Below are 25,454 nucleotides of genomic sequence, written 5' to 3'. Positions count from 1 at the left end.
AAAAGGACACAGAGAAAATGGTTGAAAGAAAGATAGGAAAAGATCCAATGTATATATAACCTAGAATAACTGAAGAAACAAAAACAAAATGAGTGAGTAAAAAATGTAATCCTAGGAAACTTGAAAATAAAAGAAGATCTGAACATACATATTAAAAAGGCCCACCAGCTATGTGGGAAAATTGACATGGAATGAGCAACACAGACATATCCTAGTAAAACTATTAGATTTTAGAGACAAAGGGAAAAATCCTAAAGGCTTCAAGGGTAAAGATCAAGTAACTTAGAAGAAGATAATTAGACAACATTAGACTTTTCAAAAGCAACAAAGCCAGGCAATAATGGAACACCATTTTAGAAACTCAAGCTTTCATATTCAGCCAGTTGTCCTGTATATATCTGAAGGGGCAAAACCTACAAAGGGACCAGCAAGACCTCCCAGGCAGGGCCACTGCCTTCCTGCTTTTGAGCTTCTGTAAAGGGCTTGCTTCCAGGAAAACAAAACTTACCCCTAAAAAAATCCATTGGTTTCCAAAAGCTCACTCCTGACTGGTCCATTTCTAACACCTCATTTGCATATGACACAAACTTAATCGAAACCTAAAAGCCTATAAAAGCCTGTGTAAACCTACAGACGGGGTCCAGAGCTTGGAGTGCTAACTCCTCTCGGCCCACAGCTTGGAGTGCTAACTCCTCTAGGCCCACCAGCGTAATAAACCTGAGTTCTCCAACTCTGAGTGTCGCTTGGTCTCTCGATGGGATTCAGGTTTCTGTAACATATCCAGGGTATAGAAAACAGTTTTAAATACACAGGAACAAGGAACACTATACACATGAGTCCTTGGGAAGTCTACCATAAGAGGAGTTTTATTCTACCAGGAGGTGATGAGGGAACTTTTGGCAAAAGGATTGATATATTCAATTGCAAATCGAAGACTAAAACAAACACGGGGAAGAGGGGAAGAATAACATATAAGTGTTAAATGTTCTGAAAAAGTAAAAGTAATGCATCCCAAAAAAGAGAACAATAAGGGAAAGAGAAACAAAAAAATAAAACAGGTTTGTCAATTGTTATACTGGCAACAAGTAGAAAACAAAGCATAGCGATAAAAACAACTGAAAAACCAAATAGTAATAAATGAGAAAATGAGGCACTAAGGGCATATAAAAAGGTAGAAGACTTTCACTTCTGGCCTAGATGGAGTACCTGGAATGGCCTTACTCTTCCACTGTAAACAACTAGGAAAAAAAAATGTAAGTGGTGGAGGGAGATACTATTCTTGGACATGGGACAGTAGGCAGCCCAGAATTACGATTCTTGATAGAAGAGAAACAAACAAGACGCACTCTACAATCGCCACAGTTCTCTGTTTGATGGTACTTCCCAGACTGCAGTGCAAGAAGGAAAACACAAACACAGCAAAACAGTCTCAATGAGTTAAACAGAGAAAGATCAGAGTTCTGGGAGACTGGGCAGCTGGAATGTATACATACTGAAAAGGAGGAAGTTACACAGAAAACAGCTCTAGAAATTTAAACAGAAGTCCCCTTGCGGGCCATATGGAAAGGCCCTGGAAGATGAGAAACCACATTAAGAGAGAGGTCATGTGGAGTTTAGAGGTACATCAGCCAACAGCCACACTGAGATCTAGACCTGTGAAAGAGCCATCTTGGACTTCTCTGTCCTGCCCAGTCACCATCTGAGAACAGCTGCATGAGAGACAGCCAACACCATGTGTACCAAAACGACCACCCAGTCAACCCAGAGTCATGAAAAATAATGAATCACTGTTTCAAAACAAAATTTAAAAGGTACTACTTACATTGACTTTATTTTAAAATACAATAGCTAAAATCCTAATTGTTAGAGTAAAAAGTATAAGATACATATCAGGGAAACTAAAGATACTTGTTCTCATTCTCCACAAATAAAAAGACTCACATCTGATATCTATTTATTCTTTGGTCTTTCTAGTTTGCTGGGGATGAATTTTCTATTTATTAATTAGGAAAACTATAACGTGTATTTGTAATATCCTATCAGTTTGAAGATGAAGAAATTCTCCTAAAGACATGATAAACAAAATATCCCAGAAGTGATACTGGTAGAGGTAAAAATAAGGTTGCCAATTTCCATACTGACCGAAAAGTTACTTATTTAATTTAACTACATAGCATAATTTTTTTCCTTATTTCCACTTCTCCTTAAAGATCTGTTCATCCACAATCATCTCCCACCACTCTCCAATGTGAATACTCTAGATCTTACTCCTTGTACACACATCATGCTCTTTTCTGCTATCATTACTAAGTTCTTAGCCCCTTCTGGGTTATACTGTAAGCCTTATATTTTCAGCAAAAGAAAAAAAGAAAAAAGAAAAAAAATCTACACACTGTTTTAGTTCAGAAGTCCCATCTCCCCCACCAAACCCTTCTGTATCTCATTCCCTAATGAGTATCTCCTCTCTGTACGTTTAGAGCACTTACTCTATAATTCTAAGCCCTGTATTTAATTGTTTGTTGCCTGGAACAGGTGCCCTAGTTACCCAGACATCTACATCTTGTATCAAACTTTCCTTTCACCTCTTTGTCAATAGCACACACTTCTACTTGATTTTGTATTTACTATAGTACAGATTCAGTTTAAAACACCCCACAAATCCCCTGAAATTGATACAAAGTTTTATGCAAAATATTTTAAAGAAATAGCACATTGTTTTTTTTATCATATTCTTGAATGACCATATGACACAAATGGTCAGGAACCTCTGTCAATGATAGGAGCCCATTTTTTATACAAAAAACATTTGTTAACTTAAAAACTGTTCTTTGTCACAAACAAAATAGTAAGTCTGCTAAAAGCCAACAAAAAGTTCTATTCATTTGAAAAAGAATTAAAAAAAGAAAATTTCCCTGCTTACTATATATAGAAATTCAAGTCATGGAAACTATTCAACTCTTCTTATCTAAAGCAGATATATTTTATTATTCCAGTAACCCAAGAACAGTAAGGGAGCATTGTTGGGTCTTCTGAACCATGAAACCATGAAGCCCTTTCTGTTCTTTAGTGCCCTAAAAAAATTAATTTCACTATGAAGCTTTAATTAAATATAAATATGGGTGCCTTCTTAAGAAATTGATAAGAAATAGGGATGGGAAAAACATTTAAGGGCAAAAACTAATCTGAGGAAAAAAGTATTGTTCTTTCCATCACCCAATGATACAGTATAGAAAAAAATATAATTAATACATTTCAAACTTAATTATTTCTGGCTCATGAGATTATAATTCTATTTGCCAGCAAACATAAATCCTGAAGAAGTTCTCATATCAAGCATATCAAAATTAGCATCCAAAAATAAGTGAACTTTATTCATCTGCTGTCATTACTGGCTCACTTACAGCATAACTTCAGAGCCTTACGTATTCTGTATCTGCATGGTTAGCATTCTGGCCACCTTCGAGGAGAATCTCTAGGTATCTCAAAAACAAAGCAGCTTTTCTCATCTTTGTGGTTACCTTTTGTTTCTTAAATAAATCCTTGCATGCTCACAGAATTTGTTAACTGATAGGACATGTTACCTCCTCCATCGAAAGACGTATTATTTACACCAAACAGAAGAGATGAAATCGCCTACCCCTTCTAAGATGCTTTATTGTGCCTGTCCACTAAAGTTGGCATAAAATAATGTCTCTAAGCAATGTAGCTCAGCTTTCTTTTCCAATAGAGGGAAGGATAAGTAAAATTTGCCTTTTAATTCATTTTAACCTGCTCTCTAAGGCTTTCATGAAATTCTTCACTACTAAGCTAGGCAGTCTCTTTTGGCAAGCACTCCATTGCCAACAAAGCATGAGGCTTTTTCAATCTACTAATGAAAAGCCATTTTATATTTTCTTCTGATACCTAGTGGAGAAAAAAACTGATATGTAAAAATGTAGAAAGAATAAATTCCAACTACAGAAATACATCATTATTTTTAATATGTTGAAGGGCACAGCCACTACCTTTGTACTCACAAAATTACAGGGTATGAGTTATAAATTTATAAAGTGTTATCAGTCAGATGGCTTTACTACTTTTCAAAAATACAATCTCACCTGATTAAGTGAGGTGGTATCTGTAAGTACAGCATCAGGAGGTCTATTAGGTATGGCTACAGTTGCCTGAAATCAAAAAACATTCTAGGTTAAATACTAACAAAATAACTTTTCTTTAAACAAACTGGTATGTGATAAGCAATCATGTCTTAATATACAGTTGTCCTTCCGTTTCCAAGGGTGATTGGTTCCAGGACCCCCCCTCATGGATACCAAAATCTGCAGATGCTCAAGTTCCTCATATAAAATGGAGCAGTATTTGCATATAAATCTATGCACATCCTTCCATACACTCTGAATCATCTCTAGATTACTTATAATACCTAATACGATATAAATGCTGTGTAAATAGTTGTGGAATTTTGTGGAATTTTTTTTTCCAAATCTTTTTGACCTATGGTTGGTTCAATCTGCAGATGCGAAACCTGTGGATACAGAAACCACGGGTATGGAGGGCCAGCTGTAATAAAATCTGCAAGTTGGATTAAGAAGACTTTTTAAATTTTTAATGTTCAGGATACAATGACACTTAAAATTTCGTAACTGCCAGCTTCATCTACATTATGATTTCCCTGAAACAACCCTGTTTAATGAAACGAGTTACATAACCAGATACACTCTCTAGGCCACAAAGGAGAAAAAGATAAAGACTCTTTCCGGTGCAAAAGATGACAAAAACTGTAAGAAACAGACCAACAATACACCTCAAAATTGACTTCATCTTTAAGTGCACTTTATTAAGGGGGTGGTTGCATTAATATCCTATTTGGAAATGGTTGAGCTTCTTGAACATGTAACGTTTTTCATCAAAGTCATTATTCTTTCAGTTCTTTTTTCTGCTTCTCTCTCTCCTCTCTTTCTGGTACTCCCAAGTACATAAAAGCTGGTGTACTTAATGGTATCCCATGTTTCTCTGAGCCTTTCCACTCTTCTTGTTTTCTTCTTTTTTCTCGGTTCTCTAGATGGGGACTGACAGATAGATGGATCAATCTTCAAGCTTTCTGATTTTTGATTCTGCCACGTCAAAACTCCTGCTGAGGCCCTCTGGTAAATTCTTCATTTCAGCTATTGTACTTCCAGCTCCAGAACTTCTATTTGGTTCTTTTTTATAACTTCTACTCACTGATTTTCCCTACTTGATGAGTCACTGTCATCAAGCTTCACTACTTTATATACTTTACTTCTTTAAGCATGGTTCCCTTCAGTTCTTTGAATACATTTATAATAAATGATTTGAAGTCTTCATCTACATTCAGTCCTCTCAAAGGCAGCTTCTGTTGCCTCTTTCATTTAGGGTTTTAGTTGTTTTTTTTTTTTTCCCCTATCTATGGGTCACACTCTCCTGTTTCTTTCATGTCTTGTAATTTTTTTGTTGATAATTGGATATTTTAGATAATGTATTGTAGCAACTTTGGATACCGATACCTCTTTCCTTCCAGGGCTTGTTGTTACTGGTGGACTTGTTTATTTGTTTAGTGGCCTGGCAAGACTACTTCAGTTAAAGTCTAGTTCCCCCACAGTGTGCAGACTCCCATGTTGCTCCTCAGAGCGGGCAGCCTCGGGCAAGCATCGTCACCCTGGGATGACAGAGGTATCAGCAGGGCTCTCTGTGACTGTCTCTCCCTGATCTCTGTGTTAAACTGTCTCCCTCTTTTGGTATCATTCCCAGATGTAAGGCTCCACTAATTGCCAGATGCTCTAGTATTTCTAACAAGGCCCTGATCTAATTAAAGTCAAGCTTCTTTGCAGGGGTCGTCTTTGTTACCAGTCTTTGAGGTTTGTTATGATCCCATGACACTCTTCTTAGCTGTCTCTTTCCATGGTTCTCTCTAGTAAATTTCTAGTTGGACTAGTTAACTTCCTGCTCTCACAGAGCTACCAGCCTCCTCCTGGTTACCACTAAAGTAACCTTGTTTTTGAAAGCACCTTTACTTTTTGAACTTCCAAATACTCTGTCCCAGAAAAAGTGAGTTTCCTCGAGAAGAGCTTCAGAGCTCTCTATTATTACAGACAGCCTGGGCAAAACCTCTGCACCACTGCACCAGAGATAAGGGCAAGGACAGTGGCCCACTTCTCTCCAAATGACATCTTGACTTTCCAAGAAGGGTATTGGGCAGGTGTAGTAGCTTCCGGTCTTCTCAGCCTGCCTCTAGCAGCAGAGAATCCCCACCCTATGAGTAGGCTGGGGCAAGAGTGATCAGGGGCCCACTCTTCTCAGCCTGCCACAGTGGGGGAGTTTCCACCCTACAAGTAGGGGCCGGGGGAAGGAAGAAAGCCCCATAACTCTTAGCCAATTTTACCCAGAAGAGAGTTTCTGAAACATGAGCTGGTGTGGGAACAAGAAAAAGTAGTGGCCTGCTCTTCCTAGGAAGACAGTGTGGCCCTATTCTGGGAGCTGAGGGCGGAGGGGTCCTGTGTTCTTGGCTGTATTTGCCAGAGTCGAGCTTCTGTCACACTGAGCTCGGGGAAGAGGGATGGAGGACAGAGGTGTGGCTCAAATGCCACAGATTCTCACTGTTCTTATGAAGGTACAGATTTCCCTGAATAAATATTTCTTCATTTGCTATATGCCCTTAGAACAATCCCCAGAAACTTTAAACTTTTTTCTTAAATAATTTTTACCAGTTATGATTGCTTCACTACAGAGGGGGTCCAAAAAACTGCTTGCAGTATCATTCCAGAAGTAGTTGCTCAATATTGCTTTAAGTAATACTTTATTTACTCCACAGAATATTTATTAGCATATAATCTTATTACCTCAAATAAACTAGAGGTAAAGGTCAGGTTAAACTGGTGTATAATCCAAGCTACAAAATATTTTTAGGAAAAATTGTTTTTGAGGAGAATATGAGAACTAAAGAGTAACTAGAATTGTTTTTATTCAAGAGAAATGCTTAAGTCATTTAATGAATGAAGATTCTAATTTATACAAGGATCATTTGTATGTGTTAGGTTTTTCTAAAGAGTTTTGGGGGTGCAAAGTTTTGTATAAGAAAATAAAGATATTCCCATAATTATCTCAGGTACGTTGTTACTACCTCAACCAGACTTTTCTATACATAACACATGTTCTATATTAAAATATGCAAATATAAACAGCACTTCAAATCCAAGGAACATAGTCTGATTCAAAGAAGTACGGATTACTGAGGCTCTTCTCTAAAATTACACATATGGTAAGTTCAAAATACAGATATGGATCCTTAATAACACATATATTTTGCTTATAAAGTTACAGCCTACCTTAGCTTTGTCTGATGTTCGTTTTCCACCAAAGCCTCCAGAGCCAACAACGAAGATAGAGAACTGATTATAACATATAAGTTCCTCCCCAGAATAAGAATAGACTGATAAGCAAATGAAAGGAAAAATAAAAGTTATCAACAAAAGACATAACTGGTTAACCAATAGATGATCAACAATTCCTTTAAATGTTTCAAAAACAAAATCCAATGACTAAATGTTTTGTAATTTAAGGATGCCCAAGTATGGGTAACAAAGCATTCATTTTAATTCATTCACTACCAGTCTCTGGAAGGCGGAGAGACGAGGATCTTGACAAATCCTTTCTTGACTATCAAATAGCAGTTCCCCCTACCTCTTCTTACTCCTCCCCAACTGTCTTTCATGTTTCAATTCCCTCCATCTGGAAAATTTCAAACAATTCCACTACAAAGTGCAGATAATCACATTCCCAAATTTTCAAGCATCCTGCCAGAGCCCTCAAAAGAGCCTGGAACGTAAAAGGGGAAATAGGTGAGAATGAAGGTATAACCTACAAGAGGGCAGGATCATGGCTCTTTCGCTCAACATCATATTCCCAGCAATTAGAATAGTACCTGGGACAGAAAAGGCACCTAATAGATATGTATTAAATTAATTAATGAATCAAAGTACAACAACATGAGTGAGCACATTAGTGAATAAGTAAACAAGCAATGAATGAAAGACAGCTGTCCTTCTTCCCACTGATTCATTTCCTAGTGGGAGTTTATCACCTGAATCTCCAGCTCTTTAAAGCTAGAAATATGATTTTGAATTGCATACTAAGGAAAAATCTAATTATAATACAAAATAAGGAAAGTCATGGCAATCTGTATTAAAAATAAGATTTTTTTTCTTTATTACACAGAAAAATAGATATCTAATCTCATCTCTATTTTACCTACAAATTTTAACACAATTCCCCATTACCAGGCTACAGCTAAATGAGTATATCAAGAGAAAATAGTAGAAACTGAAGCAAAGGTTACTGCAGAACTTTTCTGTGGTAGGTTACATTTGGTAGAATGGTAAGAAGACTGAAAGAAGACTGGGAGAATTGCAGCCAAATGTTAGTCAACATCTCGAATGACAATAAAATACAAAAATCTAAAGAAGAGTGAGAAGGAAGAAGAGGAAAAAGAGAACAGACAACTGATGAAATACTATGAGCTAACAAAAACATGGTAGAAAAATATTTAAAAGCATTAAAAATGCTTTTATAATATATTAAGTAAAAATAAGGCAAATTCCAAAACAACACATTCAGTATAACCTCCTATATATGTAGAACAAAAATGATAAAGCCTATATTCCAAATGCCAGACAATATTAAACTTTCCCCTGCTATTTCCAAAATGTTTGAAATAGTTCTTTTGCTCTTAAACTTTCAAATAAATGAAATTTAAGCAAATGTATCTTTATGTTTAATCACTAGTATTACAACATTTATTAAACTACTGGAATCTTTTTTCCACTGTAAATAAAATGTGGCTATGGTCTTTCAACCACATTATGAGTTCAAAAGTTTGAATGTGCAAGAATAAGAACCTAACTGCCACGGATAAGAACCTAACTGCCACGGAGAAGAATGGTTCAAGGCTCAAATATGTCCCAAAATTCAAAGGGCAAACATGGAAAAGAGTATCTACAACACAGCCTAATTATCAACTGAGGGCTGTCTATGTGTTCATTCCTGCCAAAAACGTACTCCAGCAAGCATAATTCTCTCTGTTTCATATACCAGCCACATTTCTCACCTCTGCACTTGGGTTATGTTGCCACAAATCCCCTGAAATGTCCCAGTCTCCTGAGCCTCCCCCTAATCTACTCTGCCTCCTCCTCCCTTATTTTCTAAAAGAGCTTGTAAATTCTTAGAATGCTTATCTTGCTTTCTCACAAACTGGAAGGTAAATATGAACTTACTAATCAACTTCTATGATAAAATGTTATATATACAAAGCTTATTGATCCAACAATATTATTAGAAGAACTGGAAATGAGTTACCATCCATAAGAAGTACTAAACCGGATCCTTTATCCAGGACATCAGCAACAACTGCTTCACATTTTAATTCTCCTAAAATATAAAGTAAAAAAAATTAACTAATTAATTAATTAATAGACTGTTTTAAAGGCCACAAGTTATATGAAGACATGAGAGAATTTAACATAATTTCCACTAAGTTCAGCAAAACTAAAAAATCATGGTTTGAAATAATTTTCAATATAACATTGAATAATTCAGCATTCAAATCCATCAGAATACCTGAGCCACTAAATTTGAAATATCAATAATTCTGATAAATTATTTTTAACAATTTTAAACAATTGTTTTAAATTGTTTTACCATTCTTTAAACATTTGTTAAGCATACAACCATTTATCCCATTCCTTCTGAAATCTCTACTCCACTGGCTTCAATGAGACAGTATTTTCTTCTAACCACTCTGTTCTTTTATGGACTCTTCTTTCCATCATTTACCTAATGACGTCTTGATGGACTATCACTATTTGGGAGTGAACTTATCATCTTTTTCTCTAAGCTGCTTTTCTCTTTTTTTCCCTATATTAATGAATGGTATTATCCACCCAGCTGCTAAGCCAGAAACTTCAGCATGGCCCCTGACTCACAACACAGTCTAAGTATATGACAAGACTTGAGTATGCAGAGACTGGGAGAAGCTAAACCATACTGAAAGCTTCTGACTTCATCCTGAAGTTTAGGAATAGCTATCTTGGGTTTTTAATAGGGAAGTGCATTTTGGAAATAATATTCTGGCTGCAGTGAGATGAACAGCCCTTATGGGGGCAAGAATGGAGGCAGAGAGAACACTTAGAAAGTGAGAGATGATGGCAGCCTCAACAAGGAAGTGGAAGTGAGGTGGACAGAAACAGAAGGATTCTAAATGTGTTGAAGAGAGAGAATCAAAGAACACGGTACCTGCCTGGGTGTGAAAGGTGGTAAAAGAGACACTAAGGATATCTAGACCTGTCACTTCCATCTCCTAAATCTCTCTCATTCTTCCACTTCTCTCCATCTCTCTACCACCACCTTAGTCAACATTACCATCATTTTATTTGAACTACCACAAGACTACTAATTAGTACCTGCACATCCACTCTGATCAACTTTAAAACATGCTCCATATTATGTCTGAAGTTATTTTTCCCCAGAGTCAACCTGATGACCAACCTGATTATGTCAAATCCTTCTACTTTTAAGTTCCCATGGTATATGTTTCATCTGTAGTGCTAATCATACACTTGCAATTGAATATTAATTTGTGTGGTTTTTTTTTTATTACTAGCTGCCCTCCCCACCGACTTGATTATAGGCTCCATGAGGGCAGAGTCCAGATGTATTTCTGTTCTTCATTTATTCACAGCCCTAGCAGAAAGCCTAGAATTTAGCAAGCAATCAATAATAACTGACAAATTGGTGATGATCTCCCCATATGATCAGCTCTACATCCAATCAAACATCAGGCCCCCTGCCTACATACCTCTACAATTTCTCCACTTACATCCATCCTCATGGTCACAGTCCTATTCAGCCAACCATGGTCTCTAACCTAGATCATTACAACTGTCTCTTACAAAATCTCTTTCCCTCTATCTCACTCCCTTATAATCCAAACATCACAAAGATGAGCCAGACTTGATATTTTCTAAAATCCATATGTGATCATCTAATTCTCTCCCTCTTACAGTCCTCAGTGTTTATCTATTGCCTTTAAGAGTCAGACTTCTTCACCTGACCACACACTGCATCAGATAAAAAGAGATTTGTGAAAACTCATGCTGTAACACTGACACTGAAGACTTGAATCAAGATGGCAGAGTAGGACACAGAACTCACCTCCCCCTATAAACACATCAAGAATACATCTACAATTAACACAACATTGTAAACTGACTACACTTCAATTAAAAAAAAAATACATCTACATATGGGACAATTCTCACTGAAAACTAACTGGAGACTGGCAGAAAGGCTCCTATACAACCAAGGCTGTAAGAAAGAGCCACACAGAATCAGGTAGGAAGGGAAGAGAAGCAATCAGGTCAGGACCTATGCCCCTGGGAGGAGACTCAGAAGAAAAGGGAGACTACATGGACGGAGACCCTCCTGGGGAGTGAGCAGTTCAAGCCATACAGGGTGTCCCCGCCTTGGTGTCCAACAAAAGGCAGGCAAACCCCCTTGGCTGGTTGGAGGGCCAGTGGGACTAACAGGAGGGTTGTGGGAAGCTTGGATTCCATTTGTGAGGAGCAGGAACACCTGCTTGCTCCTGAGACTGGAGGAGAGGGCAGGCTGAAACCACGTGGGTGGCTGACTGGTTTCCTATGACTGCCCCAATGTGCAGAAAATCATGTGGTTACAGGGAAGAAACTAAAAGAAGAAAAAAACAGGGAAGAATGACAAAAACAACCAAAAACAAGTAAAACTAACAGTGAAGTGGAACTATTCAGCCTTAAGCAATAAGAATCTCCTAATTTTTCTAGTAAAATAAAAAAATTTAGGAAAAAAGTAAAGTACAATTCTACCTACAAAGCTACCTGCTGACCTACACATTATATAATATGAAATGATAAAGACTTCTTGTACTTTACCACCTTATATGGCCAGTATATAATCAGACAATATTCTGACATCAGAGTAGTAACACAAAACAAATATATCAAATGAAAGTAAAAAAATAAAGAGAAGCTTTACTGAATAAGTAAGATATTACTGAGAAAAATAAAATGATTATTAAGACAGACTTGGTTTCACTTATCCTAAAAGAAAAAAGGAAAAAGTTAATTATAAGATAGTCTGTATCTTTTAATATTGTTTGCCTTATGAAAATCAGTACCAACATAAAAACTGGGAAAAGAATGAAGAACCATATCCATAGGAATCATAACTAATGATACACAATTACTAAGTTTAGGACACACACAATGCTCCTTTCAGTTGATGACCAGATGTGAAGTAGTATGTTGAAGTAATTTATTAAATAAGACTATTCAAGTAGGACAAAGTTTAATGCAACCAAAACAGGTACTAGTTAATCAATCTACTCTAATGGCTGACATGTACATAAATAACTTAAAATACGGTTTATTTAGGTCACTCTATGCCAGTTTAATCCATTGACACAGTTTGGAAGGTTAATCACAAAACAAAATTATGGTATGATCAAGAACTCACCTGCTCTGGGAAGTGGTTTATACAACTCCAAGTACTGCTCCCCATGAAGAACCTATGGCAGGGTAAACAAAATTTTACTAGCCGACTTCCTTTTTCCACAGGTTCTGCTGTGGATATTGCTAATTACAAGTGACAGTTCACTGTCCACACGTTCACATGATAACTTCCCTGAAACTATGTCTCAGTTTGGTTCCTACTTCTTAAATTATATGATTGAGAAATAATCAGTCCCCCAAATTAGAGACTGTCAGCTCTCTGGAGCAAAGAAAGCATATTTGTATTTTCTGGACATTCATAAATCCTTAACTATTACCTGTGGGTTAGTTGCCAATGCAGGCACTAAACCAGGTGCATTCCCAGTGCTTATCACTGTGCCTGGAACATACTGGGTATCCAGTAAAGATCTGTTGACTAAAAATGGACAAATTGGCCAGTACTAGTAGTAAAGTAACTTCAGGTCATAGGAATTTTTTTTAAGGATTTCCAGTAATACTTTATGATTGCTTTCATTAAAGAAGACTTCTGTGCGTCTTTCTCAGCTCTCAAAACTTCTTGATCCCAGTACCCCTGCAACTCTTCTCCAAGGTTGCCAAATATAAACGACTCAACCAAAGCACAGAGATAAATCTTACAACCATGTTCAAAGTAAAAGCACTATCAATGTGAACAATTCCTTAGTATCTTATAAATTACCTACAAAGAGTAAACACTAAGGACCTACCCATAGCCACTTAACCTCAATGTATCAAAGGAAGAGTATGAAAATACATGGAGGAAAACAATAGGATAGTAAAAACAAAGCCTGACCCACCTATCCAAATGACCACACTCCACTGCTATCAGACAGCTTAATTCCCAGTCTTCCTCAGAATCCAGAGGAAGAAAGAAAGGTGGGGAGGGGCAGTGATGGGAGGGCACGTGGTGGACTGCCTCACCATCAGACAGTCTGGAAACCCAAGGCTGGGAAGTCTGGGATTCAAATCCCAAGATGGCTATCATTCCTAGCCACACATTTCCAACTCCTTCCAACTCTGAGGAAGAATTCTGAAATTTTCCTTTAATTGTACTGCCATTATCCAAACAGAAGAACTGGCTGCAGCAAATACCATGGGAGAATGACTAAACAACAAACGGCCTGGCATGTTTCTTCCTCCCTTCCAATTTCATCAAATACTCTAATAAGGTAAGTACTCATAGAATCAGAGCAGCAATAAGCTAATCGATCCTCCAGAAAATGGGTTCTCAGTCAAACAATCATCACTGGGCTCATGACCTGAACTCACTTTAAGAAATAAAACATACCTCACTTGAAAAGCTTTCTCACAATTGTTCACTGCTTCCTTCTTGGAACAATTTATTCACTTCGCTTCTCAAACACCACATTCTCCTGATATTCCTAACACCTCACCAGCCATCCCTTCCAAGTCCATTTTGCTAATTCCACTTCATCTCCTCAAACTCTAACCACTACAAGATCCCTAAACTCAAGCTTTTCTCTACTCATATTCACACATTAGGTGATTTCATCTAGTCTCCTGTCTTTAAATCTCACTTAAATGCTAAGAATCCCACTGGGGCCTCTCCCCTAAATTCTAAACTCATATACTCAACTGCCTACTTTGTATCTCCAATTGAATATGGAAAAGGCATCTCAAATCTGTCCAAAGCCAACTTCTGATCATCCCCACCTCAAAGTAACTGTATATATCTATGTTATTATACACAGTAATATGTCACATGTAACTACTAAACATATTAAATACATTGTATATAATTATACAATAACCTTCATCCTTTACTCTTCTTTCTTTCCACAAAAGCAGACTTTTACTTGAATGACTACATTAGACTTCAAACTGGTTTCCCTGCTTCCATGCTTGGTTCTCATATACTCTGTTCTCCACAAAGTAGCAAAAAGGAGCCCATGAGTGAACACAGCCAGATGACATCACTCCTCAGTTCAAGGACTACAAATGGCCTCCTAGGTTAATCAGAGTATAAGTTGACAGTCTTACAATGACTGCAAGGCCCTCTTCTACCACTGCCCCCTTGCTCATTCTACAGCTATACTGGCCCCCTTGCTATTCCAAAAACAAGCTAAGAATGCACCTGCATCGGGATGTGCCTACAGTTGCTCTCTCAGCCTCAATACTCTTCCCTCTTGCTCCTTCATCACTATCATCTGGTAAGGAATATCATACCTATTTTATAGATAACGCAACTGAAGCTCATAGAAGTTATCTACCCTCGGTCAAACATCAAGTAATGGCAGAGAGAGAATTAATAATATTATGCCAGGGTTGTGGGACTGCACATAATTTTCATTGTCTTCCTTTTGCTTGCCTTTTCAACTAACTCTCTTCTCTTTTTTTCTTAAAAAGAAAAATCAAAAGATACGCTAAATCTTTATTCTTGAATCAACCACTATAAACTATTTTATTAATACACACACACACACACACAAAGGATGTGACATTTGCCAAACATATTTAAAGAAACAGAAGAAAAGCAAAATAAAGGTTTCTTAATAAACATACCTTTGCTAAGTTGATTGAAAGCCCAGGAATCTCTGCTAATCTTCCACCCATTATAGATTTCTGAGCCATAATAACTCCCAAGGTAGGCAAGCAGGAGAAATCAGAACTTCCTTCATAAATAAATTTCAAATCTTTTGGTTCCTTCATCGATGCCCCCACTCCAAGGGCATACATAATAGTGTCCAGTTCCGTATAAGAAGAAGAAAATGGAGGAAGTTTGTGGCCAACAGCTCCAGCCTACAGAACAATAGAAGCAAATTGTTCTTCCACTGATAATTTTGTCAAATCTTTAAATAAGAACTTCTCAAAATCATTAACTGCTCACATATCTAGTTGTTTGAACAGAATGCCATTTTAGTAAATGTGACAAGAGTATCATAATTGTTTCTTTTTTTTAATAAATAGTGTGGGAAAGGCTTCATGTACAGATAAGTACTTTTTTATTGCTGGCTTCTTACTAACAGACAGTATGTCTCATTTTCAATTTTCCTGTCCCTGATGATGGAAAACCCTATTAATTCAGCAAGTATTGGCTACTAAAAAATACAAAAAATAAATTATAAATAAGGATACTGAATTGCTCTATAGGATCTATTATAAATGAATTCACTATAAGTGATGAGCAAAATCTTGCTTTATACTTGTAAATTACTGATTCATAATGGTTTTAGTTAAAATGAGGTTTTACCTTAAGTTCCTATCCAGGAATGTCATTTATCTAACTACATATTGTATTTTCCTATTTAGCAGTGATATGCCTAGCTAATTTGTGGAGCATATACTAGGTTATAAAACAATGATGTCCAATTTTGTATCACTTTCATTCTAAAGCAGGAGTCAGCAAACAAGTGAGTTAAGAATGGTTCTTACATTTTTAAAGAGTCATTTAAAAAAAGAAAAACAGGAAGAACATGTGACAGAAACAGTATGTGGTCCATAAACCAGAAAATATTTACTATCTGGCCCTTTACCAAAGAAGCTTGCCAAACACTACTCTAAACTGAAATCATATTTATAAACTGATCATATTCTCTGGGTTAAAATTAGATTGTTAATTTTATCACTATGTCTGCCCTGAGTCGCAAAATACCACAATCAAATGTGTCAAATGATTTATTTCTTATTATTTATTCACTACAATTTTTTTAAGAAAAAAGTGTCAGAGATAGCAAATCAGCAAACTTCACATGATCTTTTTAACCACAGTCCTATTAGACTTTCTATGCTCCTTATAAAAAAAAGAAGTTTTACCTGCAACCATGTTGAAATATTTCCAAAATACAATCTATCAACGTTTTTCCTTAAAAAGATATAACTTAAAAGAGAAACTAAATATTCTTTTTGAAAAAGTTAGAAAGTAACTGAAGTAGGATTATCAAAAATGCTCCAAAACAAAAAAACACTTGTCACTTACATTGAAAAAGAGAAAGCAAAAGTTACATTTAATATTTTAGCCCTATGTTCATTCAAATTCCATATTTAGTACACGTTTTATAAAAAGTTTTATGGTCATTTATCCTTCCTTTTTAACAATAAATTAATAGCTTGGAAAATAATTTTTTTGTATGAAAGAAAAGAAAAAGAGAAAAGAAAAGAAAAAAATCTCCAGGGAAGGCAGAGCTTCAGGCTTTCTCCCCCACTTACAATTCCTGACGTGGCTCCTGATGACACATGACTGGTACGATTTGCCATAACTCCTCCATCTGAATCTATTTTACTTAGAGCTTCAACTATAGTGTCAAATGATTCTAAAAAAACAAAAAAGATAATAAGTAATAACAATGCTTCTGTTAAAGACGTGACTAAGAAAAGCTACTACGTTGTAGATAATTATTCCTGCACCATCCAGCAAGCCTGCTTTGTTGCCTCTGATTCCCCAGCCAGGACTGAACTGACTGGGACTCTTTACCTTGAATTCTCTGAGGCTTGGTGGCATTATCAAAGTCACAGATCTTTGTCCAGTTGGCCTTCACTGACTCAGGAGTCATTGGCTGATTCCTCTGTCTTACAATGGCTCCAAGGGTCCGCTCCCATCGTACTGGTCACAGAAACAAAGCAAAGATACTAAGCACATAGTTTGAGAGGGAGGCAGAGAGTAGAATTCATGAGTCCAATGAATTTTTTTAACCTTAAGAAAAATGGAATTTGTAAAAAAGATTCCAACTCCTAAAGATTTTTACTACAAGCCTTAAAAAGCATTTTTTCCTAAAATAACAAACCCATTAGGATAATGTCAAATTCCTTTTTTCAAATATTTGAAGCTGAAGGGGAAAACCTCTCTCTCCCCTGACTATGCCAGATACTACTGAAGGTAGAATGAAATGCTGAATGAGAAAAAATTAAATTACATATAATCATGCCAAAAGACTGACTTTATGACCACAGAACATTCAGATAATACACTTCAAGATAACAGAATAGAGCTTTGTTGGATAGCAAACTGAGGACTAGTGGTGATAACAGGTCAACGACTCCAGAAAACCAAATTAATGTATCAGACAGCCCCAAGTAATTCTCCCTTCTCTTTCCTTTGCTCCCCGCTCCCTTTCCACGGGAAGTCAACTAGACTGCCCAGATTCACAAAAATAGTCACTACTGCATATGTTCCATGAGGAGAATTTTTAACATTGTTTTCTTTTTAAAAAGCCCAAAGAATAAATAATCACTAGTAACCTTATTTAAATGTAACAGTCAGACTTTGATGGTTACTAATCTGAAGATTTGTCTTGGGGAATGACAGAAGCTTCTAGAAATTTCCTTTTGATAAAGTTCCATATGCAGCTATTATTACAAAAATTGATCTTCCTCTCTTAAATAGAGGTCACAAGACACTTAAAAATGCCTGAATAATACAAGTTACTTTACAGTTGGAGAGAACAGTCGTTAATGATACTCTACACTATATTGGAACAATGCCCTCCAGTAACTGCAGCCTTTTAAATAATTCAACTAATTTTGATACCAGCATCCAACTAAAAACTTGAATTTGGATATTGGAATTTTCACAATTTTTTTTTAATACCATAAAGTAAGTCTTGAATTTGGAGCTCGCAAGGTTTAAGAACTGGGGTAAGAGTGGATTGAAGCCAGACGAATTTGCTATTAGGCTGGAGGAAAATAATTTCCATAGATCAGTTGCAATTTCTCCCCTAGAAAGTTGTCCAGTGTGATTCCTCACTGTCTCCTCCTGATGCTCATGCTCCAAGGAAGAAGAGCCAAGTGAGAGAACTGGAGAATCTGCCTGTTGTACCATCAGGATAGGGCTCTTTCCATCTTTTCAAAAACAGCCCTCCCTCCCACTCATGTCTCTGCGAAACAAGCATGTGGGTGCCAGAGATAAGGAAAGACAAACACCAGTATGAAGAGAGACTGCGTCGTCTGAAGAAACAGCCAGTTCTGGATAAGACAGGGCAAATCTAAAATAAGGACTGCCGACAGGAAAAAATTGAAAAGGTTGTTGAAAATGCCACAGGCCTGCTGGACAACTACCACATTTTAGAAGACCTGTTGGTATACCAGTGTTTGAGTTTGAATATGTGTGCACTAGATCCAATGCTTAGGCACCTAACAAGATCTTTTATCCATCTCTAACTGGATATACAGGTTTAAAGATATGGAAATAATATATGTCAAACCAAAACTGAAAGAGACTTACATTTTCCAATCCATCCAGCTCCAACCTATAAAAAAGAGGGCAAAATGGTTATATCATCTAATGTGAAATCATTAATAGAATTTTCAAAATTAAAAAAACAGGCAGTTATCTTTTTAAGAACATCAGAATGCTAGATGACAATGGATGAAAATAATGCAGCTGTACAAAAGTTCATAGGCCCTCATGACCTTGCACTGCTCATGCTATCAGAGTAGAAATAAAAAGCAGCACAATATAGTAGAAATGTATGTAGTAGAAAAGCATGACTCTGCACAGAAAAGCATGACTCTGCAAGGTTTGATACCAGTTCTACTGACTAGCTGTGTGACCAAGGTCAAATTATTTGACTTCCCTAAGTCCGAATTTCCCCTTATACAAAATTAGGATGATAACAGACTCTTCATGAGATAATCATGAAGGTTAAACAATATAAATACCAAACGGGCCCAGCACATCACTTGAAATACATGCCCCTCTCTAAAGACTTAGTGAATAAAAAAAACTAAAAAGTGAAGAAATAGAAAACCAGGATTTGACGTAATGAACTTAACATCTAGTCATTTTAATGAAACACCTCTATATAGAGATAAGGCAAATAACCAAATACATTAACCGCCATGCAGAAAGATGTCATTCTAGGAAACTCTCAGAAGAAAATGTATGATGTAAAGAAAATCTGTTTGTCATACCTTCAAACAGCACAACTACAGTGTGCCAGAACTTATCAAGAGAATTCTACACACAGGTAACAGAAGAAAATCTAACACTTCTCAGCGGCTCTAGGCTCAAGGGTAAGGCTTTGTAATCACCCTTTCCTTTACATTACCAAGCCAATCGGCCTTGACGCTGTCAGAGTAGATAAAGCAGCAGTAGTTTTGTTAACACACAAGAGAAATAATACCTTTTGCCAAACTTGGGGAGTGATGCAACAAGCTGCAACCTCCACTCAGGTGCCAGAAACAACAGCTCCAACTGAGCCAAAAAATCTATATCTGCCACTCTAGATAGCTATCAAAATTCTGCAAACAAAGTGGCAATTTACCTTCAAGGTTTAAGTCAAGATATTATACACATTTCTTACTGTATTTTATCAGTCTCGCATACCACATGTCCCTCACCAAAAATGTTCACAATATAGTAAAAGAAAACAACAACATACAAAACTCTATCTACAGCATTATCCTAACTGTCTGTGTCTGTTTGGGCGAGTATGTCAAATGTGTATTTAAAACAGACTATTCTCGTAAAATGCACACCTAATAAAAGACTGGATGAGAATACCTAAAAATATTCAAAGGAGTTATCTCTGGATAGTGGTAATGTGGGTGACTTTAATCTTCTTCTATATGCTTCCCTGTATATTTAAAGTTTTCTACAAAAAACATACTATTTTGTTCATAGAATTAATAATAAATATAAATGTAAACGATAAAAATTTTTTTAAAAAATTCCTTAATGAGCTAAAAGACAGGCAGGCCAAAATTTAGCTCCAAATGGCTTGATTATTATTAAATTTTCCTCCTATGTAAATCTAGAGTTGTAAAGGTCTCTCCACATCTAATTTCCCACAATTCACAATCAATGACTATGATTAAGAAAGTGGACGCATGTATCTCTGCTTAGACACGTATAGATTATTTTTCATTTACAAATCAGCTTTTTATTCAAATGAATCAGGGTATTATATCATTCACTTCAAATTGAGCCAGGTTATTTGTTACCAAGAAATATTTTTGATGTCATAGTATTCCTCACACAACAGGTTTATTATTATATTACCACAGAGAATCAAATGGAGGGGAGGGCCTAAAATAAAACATTTCATGAAAGAAAAGAAAAAAGAGATTAAACTCAAATGGGGGCTCAAAAATCTATAAATCAGCATAAAGAAATCTGAAAGGACTTTGACTATAGAGTGAAAACTGGATCTCACTGGATGGTGGGCTTATGTGTGGTTTTTATTTTTACAACAAACACTTAAAGCTTTGCAACAGAGGAAAAATAAAAAAGTTTATTTTTAAAATTAATAAGTTGTGTTTGCTGATCTATCACACCCAGACAAAACTCCTGCTATACTGATATAACAGGTAAAATTGAGGGGTGACTGCTATGTGTGCTGAGTTTAAAAATATGATTTCTAGTTCTCACAACAAAATCCCAAGAAAACTAAAACTCAAGGAAGTTAATTTGTACAATATTTCAGCAAGCCAGCAATCACCAGAGCAAGAAATCAAAACCTGGCCTGGGTGACTGTAAACCACCAGCTCTGTCCTTCCACTCTACCACTCAGCATCTCTAACCAACTGAGAAGGTCTGTATTTGACTAAACACATCAAACCAGTCACATTTTCACTTGACAAAAATATCAGAAACAAAGAACTATGGAAAAATAGAATTTAAGAAGTTGCTGCTTCTTTTCCAAAAAAGGATATTAGCCATACTTATTTCTTTAATTATAACACAGATATAATATTAAAAAATAGACAAGTAGTATCAACTCATGTACATTTTCACAAATATGGACAATTGGAAAATAATAACTTTTGAATATTTTTTGTATTTAATTACACAAATACTGCTCTGGGAGAAAACAGAAAGGTGCAGAATACCTCAAACAAGCCACCATTTTCCTCACAATTCTCATGGCAAAGCCAAAGCACCAGGGGTGCTACGTAATCCGGCTTTAGAACATCCATAAGATCTGAAATAAATACCAAAAAAAAAGAAGTTTATAAACAAGACTATATAAATATTTAATCAATCATTTTACTTTCTGAAAATTCCTTACTTAAAAATTATAGGTTCAGAGACTTTTTAAAGAAGGAAAAATTAGTTATACATAATTAATAGTCTTAATACCCAAGACTTTTAGAAAATCTTTTCATCCCAATGGAGATATCCAGGTTTCTAACCCTGAGGGCATAAGACATACCTTTCCAAGATGGGTAACACACTATTCTGAACACAAGTTAAAGCTGCCTAGGCAAAGACTGGTGGGCAAAGGTACACACAGTACAAGGAACTTAGGTATCATTCATTCCCGAAACTATTTTGCTCCCCCAGCTACTTAACAAGAAGCCAGAAAACTTGACAACTGTAATGGCAGTAAGATAATGATGTGAAATGGACCTCGCAACCATTACTGCCAAGTAACAAAGTCTAAGAAATATTTTCCTGTTGCATACTTTCTGTGAGCAACTTAACAGAGCAGAAAGGTACTGCACAAGGAGCATGAACACCTAGAGTTTACTACTGGCCCTGCCATGAAGGCACCTTAGGACTTTGAGCACATCATTCATATTTCCTGGACATGTGTCTTCATCAGTAAGATGGTAATTAACATGCTGTGCCTGCCTATTCTACCAAGTTGTTCCACAGCTCAAATGAGATACAAATTATTAATATACCTTATAATCTGTACAGAGTGAAATAAATGTAAATTGTAATTGTGAAATGGCAAAATACAGTTTTATATTTTAAAGTACAAAGATGACACATACAGTCCCTGTAAATTAAAAAACAGTTCCAAAAACTTTTCACTTTATATCCTCTAAAAGTTCTCAAATATGCAAAAAATCTAATGGCAACTGTCCTCTACTCTCCATTATCCTCATGAGGAGAAAACCAAAGAAAGTCTCCAACCATCTCAAATTACATAATAAAACAAATTCTTAACATATATCTCATTCATGTCAATACATAACATTCCTCTAATTTCCCTTATATATCAATTGGCAAAATGGAATGTTAAAGGATGGCTATATAGAGATGTTTGACTTGACTCAAGAGATGTTCAGATATTTGAACTGACTAACTTTACAATGAATGTAACAATAAGCATGCCAATAAAACCCAACTGAGTATCTGTTAGGTGAGAAAAAAGAAAAAAAAAGTAAGTCACATATTAAAATTACTTCTGCCTCACGTCTTATTTCACATATTATCACTAATAATGTAAGTAAATATTCTTTTCCAGTTCTCAAAACACATACTCAAACTCCTAGGTCAGCTACCATCTGATTAAACTCAATTTTACGGACAAAGCTCAAGAGGGTAGGTGAAATTCCTAAAAAGTTTCATAGCTAATAATACAGAGTTATATGAAATCAAAATTACATCTTAAGATTATTTACTCCATCCAGTGGTTTCGTCCACGGTCTAGATGACAAAGACCAAAGTTTTCCAAGATTGGTTGTGTCTCCTGGTTACTAGTAATGACAAAGACAAATCCTCTCTGAAGAAAAAATCGTCAATTTAAAATACAGAACAAACACAGAGTAAGATCAGACAAAAAGCTCATGATTAAAAATCACCAAGAACACATGAAGGAAAGCCACCAGGAGTAAAACTCAGAAGAAACAATAGATTTAAACTACAATGAAACAGAAATGTCGGAATTGAAAATATATCATATACAAAAGTGAATTACTCATTCAGAAAATAGATAATACAATCACAATGGTAAACAAGCAGTTAGAAACTGTCAGAAATTAAAAGGCAGACTAGATTTGACAAAGAGGGGAGGGCTAAATTATTGAAAGCAAAAAAAATCAAAAGATATATGAAAAAGTAGACTACATATAGATGAAGAGTGAATTAGTGAAATGGAAGACATTTGATAAAATTACTCATAACTCAACAAGACAAGGACATAGAAATATGAAAGAAAAATTAAGTGAAATAGAGAGCAGAATTAGGTCTAATATACATATACCTGACATCTAGAAAGAAAGAAGGAGAGTGAAGGAGTAAAGCTTCAAAAGACAAAAGCTAAAATTTTTCCAGAACTTATATAACACTAAGCAAAAATGTATACCATGAATCCACAGATCAAGAAACCAAATGTAAGCTAAGCATCCTGGACACATAAAAAGAAATCCATGCCCAGATACATCAAAGAAAGAAAAGAACACAAAAGATGAAAAGACAATCATAAAAGCACCAAAGTGAAGAACAAATCATCTATTAAAAAATGACAATTCAACAACAATGGGAACTAGAAGAGAGTGGAATGGCTTCATCAAAATGTTGAGAGAAAGTAACTATCACTCTAGAATTGTGTTCCCAGAAAAATGGTCTTTCAAGAAAGTGAAATAAATACATTTAAATATAAGCTAAACTGAGAGAATATACAAAAGACTGGCAGTAAAGGAATTTCTAAAGGATATATTCTAGGGAAATGGAAAATGATCCCAAAAGAATGGTCAAAAATACAAGCAGGAAAGTGAGTTTAAAAAATGATAACATGTATATAAATTTAAACAAATGTTTTTATATAAAATAATAGTTACAATGGTAATATCTAATTCACAGAGGTTAAAAAAAGAAAATTACAATAATGGAAAGCAATAATACGTAAGTCATAAAGCAGATGGCTGGAGTTAAAGTGTTCTTAGATCCTTATACTACTCATAACAGGGGTTTAAATGTTATTTAAGGTTAACATAAAAAGAACAGAGTATGTACATTTTAACAGAAAAAAGCAAATAAATGTTTATATGATTTCCAGAAACAGAAAGATGTATAGAAAAAGTAGCATTAACAGACATCACAACACAAAAGGAGGGAAAAAAATCCAAATCTACCAGTACCATAAATATATAAACTAAGCTCATCAGTTAAAAAAGAGATTGTCAGATTTTATTTTATTTTTTAATATCGAGAAGGGCAGTTTACAAAAGAAATACCTACAACAGAAAGACATAAAAAACTGAAAATATAAATTTAAAAAATTGAAAATAAAAATATAAAAAAGGAAAAGGAAAGAAATACCAGGAAAATATCTATCCACAAAAAAAGAATTTTAAAATTAGACAAAATAGAATTCTTTTTAAAATGAGGGGTAGTAAAAGGCATAACATAATATTTAACAAGAAATATCTAACAATTCTATACACATATGCAATAATAAAATAGCCTCAAAAATTACAAATCAAAAACTGATAGAAAAATAGAAGGAAACTAGTATTTATTTGTATTTTTTCCAAAGCATAAGATTCAATGTCTTATTCAATAATTGAAAAGTTGAGCTTAAAAAAAGCCAACAAATATATAGAATATTTCAAAAATATATGGAATATAAAAAATAATTATATTGCTATGCTATAGAGAGTGCTACTATCACCAATTAGAAGATACTGTTAATTCTCAAGAACACAATGAACATTCACAAAATTGATTATATACTAGCCAGTAAGAATGTCAACAAATTTCAAATTATCAGTATCACAATCATGTTTTCTGACTACAAAGCAATTGAGTTTGAAACCAATAACAAAAAATTAGTAATTAAATCCTCATACATTTGAAAATTTAAGGTATGCTTACTACATATGTGGGGAAAATATCTGTAAAATATGTCTGACAAAATTCTATCAGAATATAAAAATTCCTACATATTAATAAGAAAAAGACAATTACTTTAAAAATGACATATCTCTCTAATTTTACAGAAGAGAAAACAGGTCCAGAAAGATTAAGTCATTTGTCTCAAGTAGATTTTAGTCTCCATATATTTTTTTATGGAGTTTGGTGGGCATAAAGGGTACTACATTAAACACTGACCTAAAAATCTCCAGAAGTACAGACCTGTCCAAATTAATGGAAACTCTATTCTCAAAGGAAACTAAATTTAAAGTCTAAAGTTTTCAATATTTTCTTGAAACCTGCTGCTTCCCAAAAAAAGCCTATAGTTAATGGCAAAAACT

General features: G+C 35.4%; 1 protein-coding gene across 1 annotated transcript in view; it reads right to left on the bottom strand.

Annotated features, from left to right (window-relative positions):
• Positions 1–25,454, bottom strand: part of HSD17B4 (hydroxysteroid 17-beta dehydrogenase 4) — a 74,862-nt gene that overhangs the window by 24,967 nt on the left and 24,441 nt on the right. The window contains exons 9-17 of the mRNA XM_010971525.3: positions 21,357–21,448; positions 18,748–18,772; positions 17,002–17,130; positions 16,737–16,840; positions 15,093–15,329; positions 12,556–12,607; positions 9,367–9,438; positions 7,341–7,444; positions 4,098–4,163 (exon numbers count right to left, since the gene is read on the bottom strand). Coding sequence (XP_010969827.1) covers positions 4,098–4,163; positions 7,341–7,444; positions 9,367–9,438; positions 12,556–12,607; positions 15,093–15,329; positions 16,737–16,840; positions 17,002–17,130; positions 18,748–18,772; positions 21,357–21,448 — 881 coding nt within the window. The remainder of the gene's footprint in view (positions 1–4,097; positions 4,164–7,340; positions 7,445–9,366; positions 9,439–12,555; positions 12,608–15,092; positions 15,330–16,736; positions 16,841–17,001; positions 17,131–18,747; positions 18,773–21,356; positions 21,449–25,454) is intronic.

This window comes from Camelus bactrianus, chromosome 3 (assembly GCF_048773025.1).
Source record: "Camelus bactrianus isolate YW-2024 breed Bactrian camel chromosome 3, ASM4877302v1, whole genome shotgun sequence".
Classification (NCBI taxonomy): domain Eukaryota; kingdom Metazoa; phylum Chordata; class Mammalia; order Artiodactyla; family Camelidae; genus Camelus; species Camelus bactrianus.
Note: the sequence above shows the minus strand (reverse complement) of the source record. Positions and strands in the feature narration are given on the sequence as shown.